Genomic DNA, 23,367 nt, shown 5'->3' on the forward strand with positions numbered 1-23,367 from the left:
GGGTATTCTGGTCTAGAGACATGAATTTTAGGTAATTTTTGAAGTGCTGTAAAAAAAAAGTAAGCAATATTTTTAGTGTCAATTTTTTTATACATTATTTATTCACATTAGAAGCATACAAAAAAAAATTAAAAAGTAAAAAAAATTCAAAATTCCGTTAGTTATCAGCTGATGAAGTGGGGAGTCTCAAAAATTTGGTGCATGACCATACCCACGATCTTAACTCTCCTAGCAATCTGAAACCAAAAAATAACAAAGATTATTAATCTATAATAATGTCACAATGTCTGGAACTACGGAAAAGTTGGAAAAAAATTTTTTGTACCACTTTTTTGGACATTCTTCGATTTTTAAAAAATAGTAAAAACGAAAATTTGGGGATGGCCGTAGTTCCGGACATAGACAAGTCCCTAAAGAAGACTCTCTTAAAATTTCAAGTAAATCGGTTCCGTAGAACCTGAGAAATCACGGGTATCAGATTCAAAAAGACAGTTCTAAAAAAATCGCGTTTAAAGTTTCAAGTAAAAGTTTTGCAGTCTAAGTCATAAAATTATAATTTTAACTTACATTTATTCAATCTACCATTCCTGCTGCATACATCGGACCTTCCTCGACTTCGAAAAAACTATTTTCGGCGTTTTTGTTTTCCATTCGAGCAGTTCTGGCCTCTGGTTCGATTAGTTGCAGCCCAACCAGTTTGAATGCCAGCTCAGCAAAATACTTATTCCTCCGAAAATAATTTAGATTTTGAAAAATCCTCTCGTAGACATATTCTTAAATAGTTAAACTATGAAAATAAGAAAAAAAAAAAAATCGATTTTTTTAAATTTCTAGACCAGAATACCCCCTTAATCGACAAACCTTATTTTTTAAATATATCAACTTTGAGCTTCGATTTCACTTAAATGGTTGGATTCAAGAAAAAGGTGTAAGAAACTTTTTTTGAAGAGCAGAAAGTAACAAAATTTCAAACAAAAATGCCAATTTTATTGAGCAAATCAAACTTTGATCTTCAATATCTCGTAAATGGTTGGATTCACGAAAAAAAATAAGAGATCTTTTTTGAAGAGCGGTAAATTTCTTACAAAAATATGTATTATTTTACAGCTTTACGCTCATTTTCAAGCAAGTGATAACATTTTTCTCATTTACTAAAATGGGAAAGTATCATTACTTCGGCAGGGTTGAACGGCATTAGAATAAACTTTGATTTTTTTTTGTTATTTTCGGATCACAAATAAATACTTTATATCATGGCCAAGTAACAAAATCTAATTTGGGAAATAACGAACACCCTAATCTATATAGATCGATATCTCAAACACCGTTGATAGAGACTTGATCGAATCAAAACATAGATTATAACAAAAAATCAAAGCTTTAAAACGAGATCATAAGCAAGACGATGTCTCAATTTTCCTAGAAGTTATGAATTTTCAAAGTTTCTATTCCGGAATCTATAATTTATTTTTCTTGATAATATTTATACTGTTAGATATTTTAAACTTTTGCTATAGATCTTGCGTTTGAGGTCTAAATGTCAAGGATATAACTGATATCAACGGATGAAAATGTCAAGGAAATTAAAAACTTCGATAAGTCGTTTTAGTTCACTCGCAATTGATTACTGAAATTCATTTTAAGTTCAGTATTATCTTATCTTGCATAAATAAGACATAAATCGGAGATCACTCTTCTAATGACTGGTAGTAGCCGCGGCGCCCATAGCAGGAAAAAATAATTAGCCCAAGCTTGTGCCAAGCTCCGTGAAACGTGGGCCTAGCCTGGCAATCAAGCTTGGCTCAAGCCTGGTTAAACTTTGGGATGATGGCCTGAAGCTAAGCCTGGCTGCCAATGCTTGGGCCACGCTTGCCAAACGAGCTGTATGCATGTATGAGGCATAGACTGGGCCAAAAAAATCGACTATTTTTTTTTTTTTAACGATACTGTGTAAATATTATTTGGGATGACAAAAAAAAAGTATTGTGAAAATTTTAGCCCTTAATTTTGATATTAAGAGGTGTATCATCGCAATTTTTTATTTTTTTTAATGAGCGGGTTTTTGTCTCATAACTCTCAAACCATCGAGATAAACGAAATCGACTCAGATACATTTTTTGAAGGAAATTTAATGCTCTACAAAAAAGGTCTGATTGAAATTTTTCGTCAGATGAACCGTTTCCTTATAATCATGCTTTGAACATTGGTATGATTTTAAAATTTGATTGTTCAACTTTGGAATTTTGTAATTCACGTAAAAATAAGTTTCCGGAAAAAGACAATGAATATTCTTGAAGGAAATTGAATGCTCTACAAAAAAAGTCTCTTAACAATTTTCGCTAAATTCACTCCTTCAAAAGTTATTCAAGGTTGAAGTTATGTAAAACGACTTCAATAATCTTGAATAACTTTTGAAGGAGTGAATTTAGCGAAAATTGTTAAGAGACTTTTTTTGTAGAGCATTCAATTTCCTTCAAGAATATTCATTGTCTTTTTCCGGAAACTTATTTTTACATGAATTACAAAATTCCGAAGTTGAACAATCAAATTTTAAAATCATACCAACGTTCAAAGCATGATTATGAGGAAACGGTTCATCTGACGAAAAATTTCAATCAGACCTTTTTTGTAGAGCATCAAATTTCCTTCAAAAAATGTATCCGAGTCGATTTCGTTTATCTCGATGGATTGAGAGTTATGAGACAAAAACCCGCTCATTTAAAAAAAATCGAAAATTGCGATGATACACCTCTTAATATCAAAATTAAGGGCTCAAATTTTCACAATAATTTTTTTTTGTCATCCCAAATAATATTTACACAGTATCGTTAAAAAAAAAAATAGTCGATTTTTTTGGCCCAGTCTAATGAGGCATATACTTAACTAAAGCACTTCTCATAGAACTCATTCATTCTTATAAAATCTCTATGGGAATTTATGAGAATCTATTGGATTCTATGAGATTTTCTAACCAGGGATGTTGCCAAGTATCATAAGTATGATTTTTCAAAATTAAAACCACACAAGATACGACTAGACAATTTTAATTTCTTTACCAAAATAAAATTTTGTTTTGAATAAAAATATTATAGAAAGAGATAAATTAAATGGGCTGAAAATGAGTTGCTGGTGGTGTCTGGCAACACTGCAAAGAAAATCTGATCAAATTTAACGGGTTCTAAAAATTTCTCAGGTTTTCCAACAAAAAAAATTATTTTTTTTATGTATAAAATTTCTTAAAAATAATTATCATTTATTTGTTGATACTAAAAAGTATAGTAGAAGAACTCATAAAATTTCAGAAGACTAGGAAATTTATTTTCCTCTTAGATAATCTTTTTAATAAAAATTGCAACGCTGCGCTCATAGCGCGGGACGAAGGGTAAAAATATGTGCTTGGCTGCATCACTCTAATAGTTACTTAATACTAAGAAATTAAGACATTAAATAACCTACCAAAAACAGATTCTCTGTATAAAATCGCGCCAAGTACACATTTAAAATTTTTTACAATTAAGAAAAGATTCTTTTTACAAAAAAAATAAATCAAATCAAAAAATACCAAGTACCTAATATAATTCAAAATCATGAAAAACGTTTTCATAGAATTGAAAAAACAATTGAAAAAAAAAATTTTCAATGTACTTGGTGTGCATTACCAAATTTATTCAAGTAAAATTAATTTCTAGAATTGATTTTGCGCATAAATTGTTTTCTAATAAAATAAAATTTTCTTTTTTTTTCCAGTTTATGACTTGATACTCCAGACTTTTGATTTCCTTAACTTTCTTCATTAAAGTTTTTCTATATTTTTCTCAGTTTCTTTATATTTTTCAGTTTCTCTATATAAAAAAGAAACTTAAGTTCATTAAAAAAATAGTCTTCTGATCGATTTTATGAGCTCGACATTAAAATAAAAATTACTAGAAAACATCGCGGAATTCAAAAAAACTTTATTGGAAATAACTTGTAGGGAATAAAATTGTCTACAAAAAAGGTCCAATAATATTTTGTAATAGGTCTGATAGTTTCGCCGGAAAAGTAAGAAAATCTCAAAATTTAATATGAATTCGACTTCAACCTCAAATAACTTTTGAACAAATAGATTCCTTAAAAAATGATCAGAATCTTTTATTGGAGAGCATTGAATTCCTACACAAATATGCCTGCCAATTATTCCTATGACGCATCGTTAGCTACTTATAAAAATCAGAAGACGAAAAAAAAATTTTTTCCATGTTATTTCTTATGGAAAATAGAAAAGTGCGATGAGGAACCTCTCAATGTTAATATTAAGAGCTCTAATTTTCACTGGCGTCTTTTTTTATCTAAATGAAACTTTTGAACCTGTTTCCGAGAAAAAAAAAAATTTGTTATTTTTTGGATCACCCTAATATATATATGGTCGTATATTGCCAATTTAGAAATATGACCATAAATAGTCATATATGGCCATATATGACGATATATAGTGCTATATTTAAGGAAAAATTTGATATAATAATCAAGAATAAAAATCATGACAATCAGATGTCTCATGTAGTGATTCGAGTGGACAAATATCCGGTTATTAACCGGTAAGTTATTTGGCTATTAAACCGGTAAAATATTAATTTAAATGATAAATATCTACTTGCTTCGAATGTGTATATAGTTTAGTATACTAAGTTTTAAAAGCAATTTGGCGTACCGAATTTTTTTTATTGAAAAAAATAATTAAAAAAAAGTAAAAAATAAATTTTATTTTTAAAAAACTTCGTAAACTTTAAGTGCAATTTAAAAGAAATGTCTTTTGTTCTAATTTAATTATTGAAAACAAATAAAAAAAAATTAAAAACGTCGGCTAACTTCAGTAAAATAAAAAAAATAATAAATTGCATGCCGCAGATTCGAACCTAGGTCGATGAATCTCATATTCTTCTGTTCAACCAACTTTGTTATTACAGAACTCTACAGAAGGTCGTATTTCAATACTAAAGCTGCATTTGACAAGATCCGCGAATAACCTTGATCAATGTTTCACTTTTATCATTTTTAACTATTTATTTATCAACTCAATAATATTGAAAGATAATAGATAATTGCTAATAATTTTTAGTCTATGTTGTACACATCTTCAATCGCACATCAACGCCACCCACGGAACAAAATTAACTACTTTGGTTATTTATCCGGTAAATAATCTGCTGAAAATTGGTAAAATAAGTAAAATATTTATTTTACCGGTAAATTTTCTTCCCTAGTCTCATGTATTCTAATAGTCTCTGAAGTAGGTCATTATTTTTTTTCTTCGATGAAAATTCGCGGCGTTGGCTGGGCTCGATCCTGGGTCCTTTAGATTTAAAATCTATCGCGCTCACCACTGACTACTCATATATGATACAATTGCGATTGCCTACAATTTTGACTATACAGCTCATTGATTTGACCATTTTTCTAATAGATAAATGTTTTTGAACATTTACAAAATATTATAAAAACTAATTTTATGCAGGTTTTAACTTTGATTATAGCCACAATTTCAAACCGATCGCCTTGAAACTTTTTATACGTATTTTGAGGGTGACTACCTTGTTCGAGTTTGGAAATGAGCTCAATCGGTCGATTAGTTTAGAAGTTATAGCATTTCAAAATTTTCAAAATGTCCAAAATTCATATTTTTACTTATTCTTCCTTCAATATCTTTTGAGTGTGATAACTTATCGACTTTACATCAAATTCATCTGAAAGCTCTTCAAATAAGCTTCAATTTTCATGCCTATATAAGTGCCTAGACCAAGAAAATTACTTATTTTACCATTCATTTAATGAAATTTTGCTATTGATAGTTTAAATATATTTATAGGTATCTTTAAATAACGTCAAATCAAACTATAAAGTGCATTATCATAAAAAATTCTTCTGAAGCTCATTTAGTTAGTTTCATGTTTTGGCATTATACTTATAATTTTTTGATTTTTTTTTGTTTTATCATCTTGAGAATTTTGAAGAAAATGTCAAAAAAAAATTTATTTCGTTATTACCTTTTATTTGAAAGGTGAAAAAAATTAAATAATGAGAAATCTCCTTCCATTTCGACTGCCGAATGGTCTTTTTTTTTTAAATAATAAGTGCCGTAAGTAATCTCAAGATCGATTTGCATATTTATAAGCTCATAATCAAATTATCCATAACATCGATAATATTGGTCTTTTCAATATATATTCGAGTGCATTTAAAAAGAAAAAATTATTTTAATTACTAAGTAAGGGTATAACACTTTCACGAAATTACTGAACGTTAGTGTTTAATTCTTCAACTAAAGAATTAATCGTTAAAATAGAAATAATTTTTATTGTATGCGTGTCAAAAAAAAAAAAAAAAAAAAAAAAAAAAAACTGACTCTGAATGTTGTAAGTATAAAAGTTTTATTTGAACTAATTTTAATTAACGATATAGTATGATTTATTAAGTTTAGAAATAATAAATCTTTAATTAATGAACCTAAATTTCCATTTTTTAAACAGTAATTAAGATTTAAAGAGAGTTTTCTTATTAAAATTAATTGAAAATTTAAATATTTTTGTTTATTTTATACTCAATAATAAATTATATTAACTAATCGAAAAGTGCGCCTTGCAAAAAAGTATTTTATTAACAAATGTATAGTTTAATCAATACAAAAATATTAAATCTCTCAGTTTTAAAACTAATTTGAAACTTTTAAAACTTTTATTTGAATATTTTTCATGTGGTTTTTTGCTTTATAATTCTGAAATTTAATGAATTTCATCTACAGTCGAATATATACTGAAAATGCCAGTAGTATCGAAGTTATTTTTCAATTTATTAGCTCATAAATATGCCATCTGCAGATAGCTTCTGGTGTAAGATTTGCCGGTTTACTTGATCAATAGATCTTGGGCAAGATATGTTCAAGATTCTTGTACAATTCTTGGAGTATTACATTACACAAAGTTTTTTAACATGTCTAGCGCAAGACTTGAAATATAAATCTTTAGACCAGTGTCTGTAGCAAGATACAGGGTCATATAAAGACATAGGCAACTAGGGGACTTGAGACCAGGCTTGCGCAGGACTTTTATAGGATTGTCTTATGTACGTCGTCTTGAACGAGCCTATGTAAAATCTATCAAAAGATTCTTATGGAAAGTATCTTGACCAGCAACTTGTAATGGAAATTTTCACATGGGTTGAAGGGCGGCGTTGAAAATTTGAATAAATTCCCTACAAGACCCTGTCATCATTTTTTGGAAAAAAAAATTTTGTTTATTTTTAACATCCATTAGAAGTAAGTACAAAAAAATGACTTTTTTTGGTTTTTTAGTAAATCATCCGCTACTCTGCAAATATCGATAAAAAAAATAATGTTGCCAGGGACTTTTTTAGCTTAATGTACCCCCAATACCCCTGCAAATTTTCAAATTGATCTATAAAACCGTTTTTTGTGAATGATCGATCATAATTTTGCTAAACAATTAAAGGAGCAAGTTTTGTTCCTTTAATTGTGTAATCATAATCAAAATGAAAAAATTATTTTTTCCTTCCAAAAATCACTAAAAAATTTATAAAATTTTTCTGCTCCTTTAATTTTTTGCATTAGTGTATATGTAGAAAAGTGTACGTTTGTTACACTAGTCACGAGCGATGTGGATATTCTTCGCGATATTTATTATGTGTAGTGTCATTCCCGATGGAAAAAAATTTTAAACAATTGTATAAAATTATATATGCATTATATATTAATTATATATAAATTGGATAGAAAAATTGGCCCAATCCAATTGCATACAATCTGTATAGAAATTGTATACAAAGGGATCGGGCCATTTTTTCTATCTAATTTATATATAATTTTATATAATTGTATAAAATCTTTTTTCATTGGGTTTTTAACCAATCAGAGACGTGCTTTCTTACCATGAGTTGCAAAAACGGTGTTAAATAATTTTTATACTTACATTGATGTTTTTACTTAATTGCCTATGAACGAATGAATTGAAGAAAGTTTTTAATTTAAAGATTTTCCGAATGATAACTTTATAATTTGTTTTTATTTATTAATCAATACACTCAATACATGAAAGTTGCAGATTTATAATTATTAATGACAAACAACACCATATTTATTCTACTTTAAACTGTTAAGCAGCGGTTTAATTTTTTGAAGAGTTAATCCGTTATCAAATTTTTAATTTCTGGAGGATTAAATATCGATTTTAAGAAAAAGTTGAATCGATTTTTTTTGAAGATACATTTATGCTCCACAGAAAAGATTAAAGTTCTATTTCGTGTATCATTAATACTTGTTAAAATATTTGAGAGTTTAAATTATTATTTACTTAGTGACCAAAACTTGCGGTGACATCTTTTTTGAGCATCATCGAGTGCAATTATCAAATCCACATCAACCAATCAGTGAATAATAATAACGGATTTATTACTAATTTGATACTTGATTTCGAGATAACAATCACTCACGGCTATTAAGAAGAACCATTCGCCCAGGAAAGAAAACAATTCTCGGTTGCGATCTCAATGACTTTCTATTCCCGAACCGTCGCCTTATCAGAACTTGTTTGCGAAGTTTCGAATATTTATGGAAAAGGAGTTCGATTGCAAAAATGAACACACTCCACAGTAAAATCCCCCCAGTGATCATGTAACTGAACACCAAATTATCAAAGTCAATCTGCTCATATTTTTCTTTTGCTTTAATTTTATTAATCTTCTTTAATTTTTTCGAATATTTTTTGCTCGGTTTGTCAAAAAAATAGTCAGCTAAGCCTGTTTCCACCGATAGTGCAGCAATTTTATCGATTCTATCTTTTATCGGCCAATCCTTCCTTGTCCAGTATGCGAAATATTTACTAAATATGACGTCTTTTGAAACATATAGGTTTTTTAATTTTAAAGCGCGATCTAATTGATACAAAGTCGTGTCAATACATGCAATAGTTGGATTTTCTTGAGCCCGATATGCGCATTTATCAAGATCTACAAGATCTGATGGATGCAAATATTTTCTGTCCTCATCAGTAACCCACAACTTTTGATTGATCATGTCATTCTCTAAGAGTCCGTCAAAATATACGTGATACTTGTTGTCATGAAGATCTTTAAGCGACTCGACGTTACGTCGGATTGGTCTTGACAAAATTGCGGATATTTGTCCCTGAAACTCGGGCATTATTATAAATATAAATAGAAATCCGGAGAAGTAAATGATTCTCATAGACAAACGGTCCATTGGAGACATAACTCCCATATTGGCCAACATTCTCACCACGTCCATAATACTTTCACTAATCCTGAAGGTATTATTAATTAATATGACCACTAATATCAATAACAGAAAAACAATTGAAAGAATAATGAATTGTAGATTGTAAGTTATTTCGCTGATTGCCGTCAAATAATTCGACTTTCTAGTCAAAATTGAATATTCAAATAAAGTATACTGTGTTATAACATCCGTAAACTGATAGTTAGTATCTGCTAATTGCGCTACTCTATCGTAGGCATCATACTTTTTTCGTACTAACCCGTCAATGTAACCATCATTTATGATTTTTTTGGTAATACCATAATTCGAGAAGTAAGCTAAATATGTTGCATTAATGTACGGAATTAATGTGTATAATGTTGTTGATTTTTTATCTGTCATCAATTTCATATAATTGTTTACCATTTTTTCTGCTTCATCTGAAGTTGTATTTAGAAATTTCCCAAAAGATATTGTTTTTATTTTATAACGGTCTAAGTATTTTGTTTTCTTAAAAATTATATCCTGACATATATTTTCACCTGTAATTGAATATATAAATATTAGGTGTGTACGAATCATGTTCGAATCGAATCAAATATAACTATTTGATAATAAATGTGAAACGAATAATTCATTAAAATAAAATAATTCTAAAAGTTTCGGATTATTCGTAACTTTTTAAATTACTCGATTCGAATCGAAAAAATTCTGATCAGCTTTCAAATATTTAATTTTTATTTAATAGAGAGCTTGGTTTTCAACGTATCCAAAAATTATTTTTTATCAAATTTGTGTCGCAGCTTTATTTACCTTGGACTGAAATCCGAATTATTGAAAAAAATATTACAATTAGTCGTTCAAATGAAAATTATTGAATTAGTTGTAAATTTATAAATAAATAAAAGAGGTTCGCATTATTCGAAAACTCACGAAGTTCGAATCAAACAGTTCGATTCGAATAATTCGTAAGTTCGAACTCTTCACAGACCCGTTATAAATACATATGTTAATATGTGGCTCTAAATAAATTTCAAAATATGTAAAACACAATTGTTTTGAAAACAAATAAATACCTTTTGAATATTTTAGACTGTAGAATGTCCATTTCTTTTCAGCTTTATTTATAATCGCGTCACTAGCATCAACTGGGTCCCACGGTGACGGAGCGTAATTTGTGAAGGGATTTAAAGTGTAAATAATCGTCGAATCTCTGTCATTGTTATAACACAAATAATATGCAGATAATAAATTATATTCCCACAGTAGTCCTAGTACGATTTGAGCATTGATACAAAGTGGATCTTTAGTCATGTCGAGAACGAAAAACGGAGACTTGATACTCCAGATTTTTGATTTTCCTAACTCTCCAATCAGCGCTGCCAGTTTTGGAACCGATTCAAACAAAAGGACATACGTCGGATAAGCAGGAATGTGCCCTTCGATTTTAGTTGGCTTGACATCCTCGTTAATTATAATTAATGACGAATTCGTATTATGAATATCAGTTGGATTTTTAACTTTGTCATCGTCATTAATTAAATCAGCACTTATTACAATTGGATTCAAATTATTTGTAAAACATTCCTCCACTATTTCTCTCTATCGGTAGTAATAAATAATTTAAGAATTAATCACTAATTATAAATAAATTTAGAAAAATTAAATTAATAGTAAAAATTACCGCATGGCTAATGAGACGTTTTGATGGATCGTCTTCTGATGGAGGCGTATAAATTTTTTTATTACTGCACGAAACAGTGACAATAAATAAACAATAATAAAATAATATTATTTTATTACACTCCATTATTCTGACAGTATAACACAATAATATTTAATAATTCTAAATTCTATTGAAGAAGAAAATTAAATATAATTTAAATTATTAATCTTATATTTTTTTTTTCAAACAATAAATTTTCTAGACTTATTTCGATGAAGAATTTTTCAAGTACGGCCGTATGCTGCGTTAGCAGAACAACTACTACTACTGGCTTTTCAAATGATCACAAAAATATAGAAATACAAAGTGTATCTATGACAACAGTTGTTACAGTAAAAATATATTTTTTATGACAATCGATCGCGACTTAATATTTATTTGTTGTTATCTAAAGGCATCTTTATGTCTTTCTACTATTTGTTCTGTCTACTTCAGCAACCGAGTGCTTGCAAACTGTGTACCGATCTATTCGTAACCAATATAGTCTCCTACCAACTGATTCCATCTTTCAAGGTCAGCTTATATAATGCATTGAAAAAATATGCATATGTATTTGAAACCATAACAACGAAATCGATATTTAAATTTAAAATAAAAATATTTATGTCTACAAATAACATGAAAACACTCGACAGACTTTTGCTGGCACACATAATCCGGAAAAATTGAATCATATATGACCATATATGGCCATAAATGTAAATTGGTAATATGTGGCTAGATATGATTATATATATACGGTCATATATTGCCAATTTAGATATATGACCATAAATAGTCATATGGCCATATATGACAATATATAGTGCTATATTTAAGGAAAAAATTGATAAAGTACTGAAGAAAAAATCATGACAATCAGATGTTTCATGTATTCTAATAGTCTCTGAAGTAGGTCATTATTTTTTTTCTTCGATGAAAATTCGCGGCGTTGGCTGGGCTCGATCCTGGGTCCTTTAGATTTAAAATCTATCGCGCTCACCACCGACTACTCATATATGATACATATATGGTCACACATTACCATATATGATTCGTTTTTCCAGGGATATTGTGTAGTACATAAAACTATAAGTACGGTGCTATACGTCATACTAATGTTACTCAATGCGATAGTGTATAAGAGTATGATGATGAATGCCTCATACTCCTTTCCGTGTAATCACTTATTGCCAGTGAAAAAAAAGTATACCACTATTTGAGTTAGTGACATACTTTTCACTAGTAAACAGTGAATAGTCACTATTTTCATTATTTAAAATTTAAGAGAGTAGACCGATTTGTTGAGTTTTTCAAGATTTATCATGTATAACGGGTTTTTCACCACCGGGAATCTATCGGAGTGAAGTCCGAGTACACGTACAATTTGGCAACTTTGTTCAAAACTATTAGTTGGGCTCCAGGTGATGAAATTAAACAAAATAATCAGTCGTATATTGAATAAAATAAAATAATTAATTGGTATCACAAAAATAATCGGTTACAAACAAAATAATCATTTGCCAGTTTCGGCTGACTCGATACAATAAAAAAAAAAACACAAATTGGTTGTAAAAGTCGTAATTGATCGAAACACCACAATCAGTTCGTTACCAAAAAAAAAAAAATCTGTCTATCGGTTGACCCTGCGGGGCAGCCCAAAAACTTCCCGCTGTTTTCGAGCTCCTTGAGCTCCAAACATTGTTTTGGATACATTTTCGAGCTCTTCGAGCTCGAAAATACTTTAGTGTGCCATTGTTTTCGAAAAAAACCGATTTTAGCATTTCTTTCTCCTACGATATCTCAGGAACGAATGACCGATTTTGATGGTTGACGCGGCAATCGGCGTGTTTTATTGAGTTCTAGAGCTGATAAAATTTTGGAATTGTTTGGTTCAGTTGTTTCGAAGATATTCGCAAAAAACCGTTTTTTACCATTTCTTTCTCCCGCGATAACTCTCGAACGAATACTCCGATTGAGATGGCTAAGGCGGCAATCGACGTGTTTTATTAAGTTCCAGATCTGATTACATTTTGAAGTTGATCGTATAAATCGTTTCTGAGAAATCAATAAATAACTAAAAAAAAAAAATTTTTTTTTTTTCGTAATTCGCTAATATTTTCGAGTCTACTTGATCAAATGATCTGAAATTTTCAGAAAAGTTGATGGCCAACAAGCTCTTTCGATTGCCGCCTTAACCATCCAAATCGGTTCATTAGTTAAAAAGTTACAGAGCGTTCACATCCTCACACACACACACACACACACACACACACACACATATATACATACAGCCACTCGGACATCATTCTGAAAATAGTCAGAATAGCTTCCTTGGACTTCAAAACGTCTACATCTGATGAAAACTCGAATTTCGAAAATCGGAGTGAAAACATTGACTTTCCGAATTTTTCGAAAATCATCGATCTTCTAAGCGGGAAGCTAAAAAATTTTAAGGATGGTAAAAGAGTTGACTAACATTTTTGGCGGTTCACCACTAAGAACGAAGCCGCACTTTTCATTCTAAAAAATTTCTGATAATATCAGTAAAATTGAAATCGCTGATCCTAATGACTGTGTGTGTGTGTGCGTGCGCGCGTGTGTGTGTGTGTGTGTGTGTGTGTGTGTGTGTGTGTGTGTGTGTGTGTGTGTGTGTGTGTGTGTGTGTGTGTGTGTGTGTGTGTGTGTGTGTGTGTGTGTAGACTCAAAAATATTAGCGAATTACGAAAAAAAATTTTTTTTTTTTAGTTTTTTATTGATTTCTTAAAAACGACTAAAACGATCGACTCCGAAATCTAATCAGCTCTAGAACTTGATAAAACGCGCCGATCGCCGCCTTAACCATCTCAATCGGTTTATGCGTTCGAGCGATGTCGTTGGAGAAAGAAATGGTGGAAAAGGGTTTTTTCTGAATATTTTCGAAACGACAGACCCAATCGATTTCAAATTTTAATCAGCTCTTCATTCAATAAGAAACGCGCCGATTGCCACCTCAAACGTCAAAATCGGTTGATTCGTCCGCGAGATATCGTGGGAGAAAGAAATGCTAAAAAATGGTTTTTTTGAAAACCATGGCATACAAAAGTATATTCGAGCTCGAAAATGTATTTACAATAATGATTTCGAGCTCGAGGAGCTCGAAACAGCAGGAAGTTTTGGGACTGGTCCGCGAGGTTAACCGATAGACCGATTTTTTTAATAAAAATAAAACAAAATTTTTTTTTTAAGTTTTGGTAAAACCTTAATGGATTTGCTTAAGAAAGGACTAAATTAGGTTGACCAATAGATTAAAAGCCATAAAAAATAATTATTGGCTCAAGGGGGCCGTCGTGCCCCGGTATCCCCTATCACTGTGTGATGATCGCAGTCAACTAAAATTAAATACTAAATTTAAAAAATAAAAACGTTAAATCCGAATTTATTGCCGTACAGAAATAATTAAATGTTTAAAGAACGATAATTACATAAAAAAAATAATCTGAAGTAGACGCTTATAATTTATAATTCCAAGTTAAATACGATAAAAACTATTAAAAAGTTGGTGGCGCGCTTTCCATTATTCAAAACTGTTCTAAAGATATCTTTACTTAAATTAATAATACTAAAAAATTCAATATAAAATTTCCATGGCAATTGCCAATAAAATTCTATAATAGAACCATAAAATAGTAATTAAAAAGTCAATTGCAAAAGATTATATTTTAATTAAAACTCTTTTTACATAATTCATCACCCATTAAAACACAAATTATAAATCGTCTTCATAAAGCGTTTGAATCTTTATTGAAAAAAGTATTTTTCGGTCCATTAGATTAAACCTCAGTGACCTAACGAACTTAGTAACCCTTTAGTAAATTTAATATATCACTTTGCAATTCATTATTAAATGCCATAGCTATAGCCATTTAATAATCATCAGGTAATAAATCTGCTGACTCGCTTTATGAAACGACGTTACTACCAGTTTTAATAGACTGATGGTAATAAACTTCTATATCCCATCCACTTTTTAACATTTTCTGCGTTCTTTAGTTGTCATAAAGGTTATAACTATAAAACACGGAGAAAGTAAGTCTCGCAATTATATTGATGTTTAGTATATTTTGGTAAGAAGTAGTAATACAAATCGATAAGTGTATTACTTTTGATATTTATTGAGGGGGACCGCTGGTGTGCCCGTCTAAAAAAGTGATTTTTGGGAGTTTTTTTAAAGAAAACTACTGCATGGAATGTTTCAATGATATATTTTTGGATATATAATGAATATAAGATACAATTTTGGGACTAAAAAATTCAAAATTCAGCGAGTTATTCACAATCTGCCAACGCTTAAAAAAAAATCTGGGCATCGGTTGGCCCTGCCGGCCATCCCCAAAATTTCCCGCTGTTTTTGAGCTCCTTGAGCTTGAAAACATTGTTGTGAATACATTTTCGAGCTCGAAAATACTTTTTTATCATTCATGCGATATAGGTGCTATCTTGGCGCACGCTCTTTTGTTCGCCAAATAGCTGTTTGCCCATTCAATTGTTTCCATAACATTTGTGTGCGTTATACGATTATCTGCGTGCGACAAGTAAATTATCGTATAACCCACAAAAATGTCGCGGTAACAGTTGAATCAGCAAAAAGCTACTTGGGAAACAAAACAGCGAGCACTAAAATAGTACTCATATCGCATAAATAATAAAAAAAAGTATGTTCAATTCGTGCGGCGTTGCCGATTACCCACTCGAGCAAATGAGCGCACTCACTTCATTCTTATCGCACTAGTTGTACAATATACTATTGGATGCTATTGTTTTCTTATGAACTTTTCAAACTCAAGCACATCCTAGTACGTTATATCATGATTTATCCGGGGAAAATGACATATGAAGTTGGAAAATTCTGTTTGCATTATCCCGACTAGAATTTATCATAAGGACCTGACGAGGTCCTTATCAGGTTAACCGTATTTCAAATAAGGTCCAGGGGATCCTGATGAGGAACTAATATGGATGTAACACATAAGACCCATAAGGCCCTTATCAGGATTGCCATATCAGGTCCTTACCAGGATATCCTCATCAAATCCTTATCAGCGGTGCCTTTTTAGTAATTATTTTTAAAAAAATATTAAATTGCGAAAAATAAATAAGAAAAGTAAAAAATCTGTGCTGCAATGATTTACGTGATTTTTATATAATATTCTTTTGTACTTTGTTTAATTTTTAGCCTGTAAATAAAGTATTTAAAGGGATTGGATAACTTTTTTTTGAATAAGGATATCCTGATGAGGTCTGATAAGGAACTCGTCAGGTTTGCCCTAATAAGGCAAACCTTATATTAACCTGACAAGGTCTCATGGTACTTAAGGCAAATCAGGAAAAAATTCTGGTCTGGTAGATTTGCTCGAACTTCCTTAATATTATTTAAATTATCCTCCGCGAAACATAGATGATAAATTTTCATCATTAACTTGTCTATTTTTTCATATTCTTAAGATATAATTTTGACAATTTTAACGAAGGCTTATAACGAGGCTATCTGGTACGAAACTCCTTAAAGTGGTTAAGTAGGAGAAGCTGTTTGGTATCAGTAACGGTCGATTAAGGGATAGAGGTCTATTACGAGCAGGCTTATGACGGGTACACGGAAAGAAATTTTTCGCGGATACCACTATGCTGTATGGTCGATTCCACCATACTGTATGGTAGCAAAGATTTTTTCATTCGTTTAAAAATGGTATGTATAGATGATTTGACCATACGGGAATGGTAACATTCACAATAATCATGGCGTATGAGTCCATGCCAGTATGGGCGTCAGGCCCATACTGCTTGGTGGTATCCACAATGCTTCTGGCAGATAACCCTATTCAATATTGTAAAATTACGTATGCTTATATTGTAGTAGTACCAAAGTTTATTGAAGTCAAAACATAGGTTATGTTTGGTTATAGTTTTAAATATATTATCTATAAATATTATAAGAGTAAACCCAATATTTATAAGTAGAGAAATATATAAGGACATAATATTAATGATAAATCTATGTCATTATTAATATTAATTATTTTCAGTATAAATTATATGTTTTTTTTTATTCTCGATTGGAATAAATTCATACCTATTAAAAATTCTCGATGGGATTCAGTGGAAATTAAAATATGATAAAAATGTTCTGAAATATATTGATTGCTTTAAACAATAGAAATATATCTTTTAAAAAAATTAATTTTTAAATTATGAGGCATTATTTTTTGTAAAATTTAAAAGATGAATAAGAAAATAAGTATTAATTTCTTTTCCAAATTAATTTGATTTTGATTTCTTTTTTCATTAGATTAATGTACAGCATTATTGACATTAATAAAGATTATATAAAAAAATTAGCAACTACATTTACGCAGTATTGATGGTAATCCGATAGTGTATTGACTACTCCACAAAGATCTATTGTAACGCAGCCTGGTGGCATTGTCGTTCTTTCAATGTAGTATGGGACTAAAGCCCATACTGATATTGTCTATCCCGCTATACAGACATGTAAACTACGCAAAGACTTTTGTACTATACAGTATAGTAGATAACGCCATGGTTATGGTACTGGCTGCAATACTATAATAATAGTATGGCGATAAGCACCATACATTTCTTTCCGTGTACCCTGATTAAAAAAGTGAATTGAAAAGTATTGAAAATTATCTCAATTCTTTTCAATCCCTCGGCGGTTTTGGAAAGTATTGAATGGAATTGAAATTTCGATCGTTTGAATACTTTCCAATTCCAAAGTGGAATTCGAAAGTATTGAAACGAATTCAATCTTTCATCATTTCAATTTAGGTATTGAGAAGGATTCGGAAAGATTCAAAAATTTCAATTCATTTCAATCTTTTTCAATCCCACTCATGACCCGAAATGTGAAATTATTTAGGTATTGAGAAGGATTCAGAAAGATTCAAAAATTTCAATTCATTTCAATCTTTTTCAATCCCACACTTGATCGAAATATCGGATTATTTAGGTATTGAGAAGGATTCAGAAAGATTAAAAATATCAATTCATTTGAATCTTTTTCAATTCCACACATGACCCGAAATGTGATATTATTTAGGTATTGAGAAGGATTCAGAAAGATTCAAAAATTTCAATTCATTTCAATCTTTTTCAATCCCACACTTGATCCGAAATGTCGGATTATTTAGGTATTGAGAAGGATTCAGAAAGATTAAAAATATCAATTCATTTGAATCTTTTTCAATTCCTCGGAAGTTCAGAAATTCTTTTATTATTTTGGGATTGAAAAGTATTCATTTTATGTCAAAATGAATACCTTGGGGTATAGAAAGTATTCGAAAGGATTCATTTCTCATCTTTTTCAATACTTTTCAATTCACTTTTTTAATCAGGGTAGTCGACTGTACTATAATATACTAATTAAATATTTAATAAATTTAATATTTTCTTTTTTAACTGCTGCAGAAAATGGATGGGAATAAAGATGGTGTTGTCACACTGACAGAATTTTTGGACGCCTGTCGTGCTGATCCAGAAATTTCAGCATCAATGGCAGCCCTTGACACGGCTTTCTGACACGAGGCACATTTTTATAACACTCATTGGACCTGAGAAACTGCTATTGTATTGAAACAGTAATTATTTTATCATACCAGCGATTTGTTGGGAAAAGGAAAAACGCTCAATTGTCACACACAATAATCTTTAGAAAACTGTTCAACTTTTTTATATTTCTTTGTTTATCTTTTTTTTTCTTATTGAAAAAAATAAATAATAAAAAGTTGAGCGTAGAATAGCTCGTGACAACGATGATTTTAGATATATATTTTTAGTTTGATTTAACTCGGTCCAAAAATATATTAAAATTTAACAAAACGTAAAAGTGACCGATGCTGCTACTATATATTATTATATATTAATATTAATATTATTAGTGTAATGCCGATAATATTTAATCGGTTTGTTTAATATTTAAGTGTGTCGACAAATATTTATTTTTGTGACAGATACATTGATGACGTAATAATAAGTATTTATATTACAAAAAATATATGTATATAAATATAAGTATATTTTGTGCTGCTGAAAACTTTTAATTTAATTATGAAAATCAACAAATTTTTCTTTTTTTGGCGACGAATAATTCTGACGCTTAAATTTTTAACCCATTGGTTACTGCGGTCTTGTTTGGGTCAACTATTATAAGAGTCATAGGTAATTTATAAAAGGCTAAATTTTTCGTTGGTCGTTAAATAATCTCACGGAAACATTTTTTTTTTCGCTTCAATTAAAAAAAGAAAAAAAAATCTCATGCTAGCGTGCAGATAATTTTGTGGTGAAAATTATCCAAAAAGTTTGGTACTTTTAAGATATTTATTGAAGTCTTGTCCGAAAAAATATTTACGAAAACAAAAGACATATTTATTCCTTTATGTTTACATAATTACATAAATATTTTGTGTTGCCTTCTGTAAATGTATGAGTTAGAATGTTAGTATGTAATGTTCATTAATGCGAGTAGAGTCGTTATGCGAAATTTGAAATCAATTGGAAAGTTCGTTTCTGAAAAATTAATCTTTTAATTTGTTTCTTATATATGTAGACTAGGGTGGCTCATTTGAAACGACTATTTTTTTTTTTGGTCCATTGACGGAATATTGTTCTAGACATAAAAAAAAAATTTTCCACAAAATTTGAGCCCTTAATTTTAATTTTAAGAACTCGCTAATTGAATTTGAAATTTTCCCATTCATTTAGCATGTAAAGTGGAGGTTTTTTTTTTTAATTATCTATAGCTCTGCTGCATTTCACGTTTTTTTACTGTCCATAGGCAGAAGTTGTAGGGGAACCTTTATACTTCAAAAGTTCCTACAGTAAAATTTATGTGACAGGAACGGGGTCAGAGTTAAAAAATGTAAAAGTCAATTTTTAGCGATTTTTGCGTATTTTTTGAGTTTTTCGTAGAAAATATTGTAGTTACCGAAAAAAAGTAAATGACAAATTTGTAGGAAATCAAATTTGCTACAAAAAAGGTCCTGTAAGCCAAGGCTGTAAAATCTGTTGTTTCTGAAATAAGTTGAATTATACATATGAAAATTCAAGATATCTTTGCAGTATATGATTTGTTAAATTAAAAATTTAATTTTCATTTATTAAATGTTTTTTTTGGACATCATATTATTTTTTCATGAAAATATAACAAAAAAAAATTTATCTATATGGGCCATTCCACGCCAAATCGGACGGTTTCAAAAATTGATTTTTCCGATTTTCTTCAATTTTTGGTATTTTTTAGTACCCCTCAAAAGAGGCTTCCCGGTAAATTTTGAGATCATTTTGATTAATGGTTCGAAAAATATCGAATTTAAAAAAAAAAAACCGCTCTTTTTATGGTTTTTTGATCATAACTTTCGTAATAATGGTCGAAATTCAATGTTTTTTTATTCAAAATTTTCGTTTATAGTTGGCCTTTACAGACAAAAATGCATAACAAATATACGAAATGTTTTTGATCGAGATTACGAAAGTTATGATCAAAAAACCATAAAAAGAGCGGTTTTTTTTTTTAAATTCGATATTTTTCGAACCATTAATCAAAATGATCTCAAAATTTACCGGGAAGCCTCTTTTGAGGGGTACTAAAAAATACCAAAAATTGAAGAGATCGGAAAAATCAATTTTTGAAACCGTCCGATTTGGCGTGGAATGGCCCATGTAGATAAATTTTTTTTTGTTATATTTTCATGAAAAAATAATATGATGTCCAAAAAAAACATTTAATAAATGAAAATTAAATTTTTAATTTAACAAATCATATACTGCAAAGATATCTTGAATTTTCATATGTATAATTCAATTTATTTCAGAAACAACAGATTTTACAGCCTTGGCTTACAGGACCTTTTTTGTAGCAAATTTGATTTCCTACAAATTTGTCATTTACTTTTTTTCGGTAACTACAATATTTTCTACGAAAAACTCAAAAAATACGCAAAAATCGCTAAAAATTGACTTTTACATTTTTTAACTCTGACCCCGTTCCTGTCACATAAATTTTACTGTAGGAACTTTTGAAGTATAAAGGTTCCCCTACAACTTCTGCCTATGGACAGTAAAAAAACGTGAAATGCAGCAGAGCTATAGATAATTAAAAAAAAAAACCTCCACTTTACATGCTAAATGAATGGGAAATTTTCAAATTCAATTAGCGAGTTCTTAAAATTAAAATTAAGGGCTCAAATTTTGTGGAAAATTTTTTTTTTATGTCTAGAACAATATTCCGTCAATGGACCAAAAAAAAAAAAATAGTCGTTTCAAATGAGCCACCCTAATGTAGACATATGGAGAGCCGATAAGGTTAGTATTAAATCTACAGTACTGCACGAGCGGTACTACAAATTGCGTAGTACCCTGATCGTCTCTCGATAGTCAGGTGGGGTAAGCGTGCGCAAGCTCATGCATTTCAGTCCGAAATGAATGGGTTTGCGTACACTTGCCCCACATTAATCTATGTCTATATGTATTGCCTTCAATTTTCCCAGAAAATTGGTAACAACTTATAGTCAATAGTTACAAAAGCTGAAGTTGTCTTCAACTTGATCACAACTAATTGTCACCAAATTTCTGACCAAAAGTCTCTATCAAGGCAAAAATTAATTTCCGCATTAATGAACAAATGAACATTATAAATTAATATCTAATAGTTGATACTACATTGCTTTAATGTCCCAACCTCCTTGTACATGGAGAAAAAAATAATGTTCCTCGAACGATCTTAAGTATAGCAACTCGTAGATCGTTACCACAACAATGTATACTTGTGGTAACAATACCGTATCGTTCCTGTAACTATCTATTAAATAGCTGTGAGTCCTATACAACTTTTCCTAGTAGCCACCTCACACGGCACCACCTAACCTATTTGAGCATCCATTTTCGCGTCTATTTTGTGTATCGAGTATAATTGTTGCTAGCAGACACTTAATAAATAAATTATTTTATTTAACCAAAATAATTAATATATCATTTATTTATTAATGATAAAGATTTTTAAACGTCTCATATCATTTGCAACGCACGTCACGTAAGATAGGGCTCAGAACGATACAGTATAGGTCTCAGAGCTATCTACAGTATTGTTGTCAGAACGATACAGTAGATCGTTGCAGTAACAATCTAGTAGATAACTTTTTCGTATTGTTACTGTAACTATACATTATACTTCTCAGAACAATATTTTTTTCTCCGTGTAAGGAAGAGTCGGGCGTTTGAGTAAAAAATTGTTATCTTTTTTAGCGGGAAAGAAGTCATACTTTTTTGAAACAGCTTGAAGCATTAATGCCTGGTCTTTGAATTCTAATGACCAGGCATTAATGCTTCAAGCTGTACGGCGTCTTTTTCCCATATCCTGTTGATAAAGACGTATTTAGGACACAGATTCCCATTACGTGGTACCTAATATTACAGAGACATCAATCATCTAGATCCCAATCACGTAGATAAGAATGAATCCATACCTTCGTGACACAGATGAACTTTCTCATTTTCGACCGACGATTTTTAACAATATATACTGAAAATTTGGTCGGTAAAAAAGAAAGGCGATCCGTCATTGAAACCTCCATAGATTCGTTGTCTGCATCATCGGGGTGTGGGTGATTGATTTCTTGGAATCATCAGATATCTGTTTTGTGGGGAATTGGATATTTAGGAACTGTAAAAACAGAATCTGGGTGAAAGGCACTGTCCCACTCTTCTCTTCCAAGAAAATAATGCGCCATTCTTCCCCCAAACAGAAGCAAAAATTCAAACTTTCAGGCGCAGATCCAGTGAAAAATAGTATACACACCACGCAGGAAGATAGGATTTCCCAATCCGCTTGTTCTCACGCTCGCCTTTGGCTTGAGTAGGCAATAACACGCAGGGTGGAATGTCTTACTTTTTTGAAGCGACCCAATTTCAGACCAATGCAATTAAGCAAGCAGAAGCTGATCAGTTTATTCCCTAGAGAATAAACTCATTAGTTTCTGAATTAACTTCATTCCTATCAAAATGACATTTGTTTATTTCTAACGGCTAAATATTTGTCATTCTTATAACCAACCAAGCTAACAGTTATTTGGAAAGTCTTAAATCGATCAAAAACTGGCCTGTTTCAACCGACTCCAGACCTTAAAACTCCCAGTTTCAATGCAGCTAAAATAAAAAATTTAGTACGTGGCACAGAATAAGACACGATTTCAAAAGTCAGGCGATGGCAGGCCTAGCTTTCAGCTTGGGCAGCCAACCCACCTCTGAAATCGTTTTGTTTCATCCCTCGTCACACAATATACTATTTTTACTAGTTGTCGATTCTCTTATAAAATTTACAAAACTTAAGTCAAGCAGTTTGCTACTT

The 23,367-nt window shown here is 30.5% G+C and overlaps 2 protein-coding genes across 5 annotated transcripts in view; one reads left to right on the forward strand and one right to left on the reverse strand.

Annotated features, from left to right (window-relative positions):
* LOC130674217 (uncharacterized) overlaps positions 1 to 19,846 on the forward strand; it is a 161,749-nt gene extending 141,903 nt beyond the window's left edge. Inside the window, exon 7 of the mRNA XM_057479486.1 lies at positions 18,435 to 19,846. Coding sequence (XP_057335469.1) covers positions 18,435 to 18,545 — 111 coding nt within the window. The 3' untranslated portion in view covers positions 18,546 to 19,846. The remainder of the gene's footprint in view (positions 1 to 18,434) is intronic.
* LOC130675101 (uncharacterized) lies at positions 81 to 11,421 on the reverse strand. Of its 4 annotated transcripts, XR_008991206.1 has the most exons (5): positions 10,950 to 11,421; positions 10,342 to 10,867; positions 9,689 to 9,807; positions 568 to 727; positions 81 to 236 (listed from the first exon to the last, which is right to left on the reverse strand). XR_008991206.1 is itself a non-coding variant. In XM_057480592.1 (3 exons), exons 1-3 carry the CDS (start codon positions 11,073 to 11,075, stop codon positions 8,474 to 8,476), a joined length of 1,986 nt encoding a protein of 661 aa, XP_057336575.1. In that variant the 5' UTR covers positions 11,076 to 11,421; the 3' UTR covers positions 8,035 to 8,473. The 4 variants fall into 4 exon arrangements, 1 of the variants encoding a protein (XP_057336575.1); XR_008991207.1 differs by lacking the exon at positions 9,689 to 9,807; XR_008991208.1 differs by lacking the exon at positions 9,689 to 9,807 and having other exon boundaries at positions 568 to 787.
* Positions 19,847 to 23,367: the final 3,521 nt, after the last annotated feature.

Source organism: Microplitis mediator, chromosome 9 (assembly GCF_029852145.1).
Source record: "Microplitis mediator isolate UGA2020A chromosome 9, iyMicMedi2.1, whole genome shotgun sequence".
NCBI classification, from domain to species: Eukaryota; Metazoa; Arthropoda; class Insecta; order Hymenoptera; family Braconidae; genus Microplitis; species Microplitis mediator.

Excerpts from the sequence above, each read along its gene's own strand:
- LOC130675101 (XM_057480592.1), bottom strand. The coding sequence starts at position 11,075 with ATGGAGTGTAATAAAATAATATTATTTTATTATTGTTTATTTATTGTC. Across the intron at positions 10,868-10,949 it reads AACGTCTCATTAGCCATGCG|AGAGAAATAGTGGAGGAATG; the intron begins GTAATTTTTACT and ends TACTACCGATAG. Across the intron at positions 9,808-10,341 it reads CAGTCTAAAATATTCAAAAG|GTGAAAATATATGTCAGGAT; the intron begins GTATTTATTTGT and ends ATTCAATTACAG.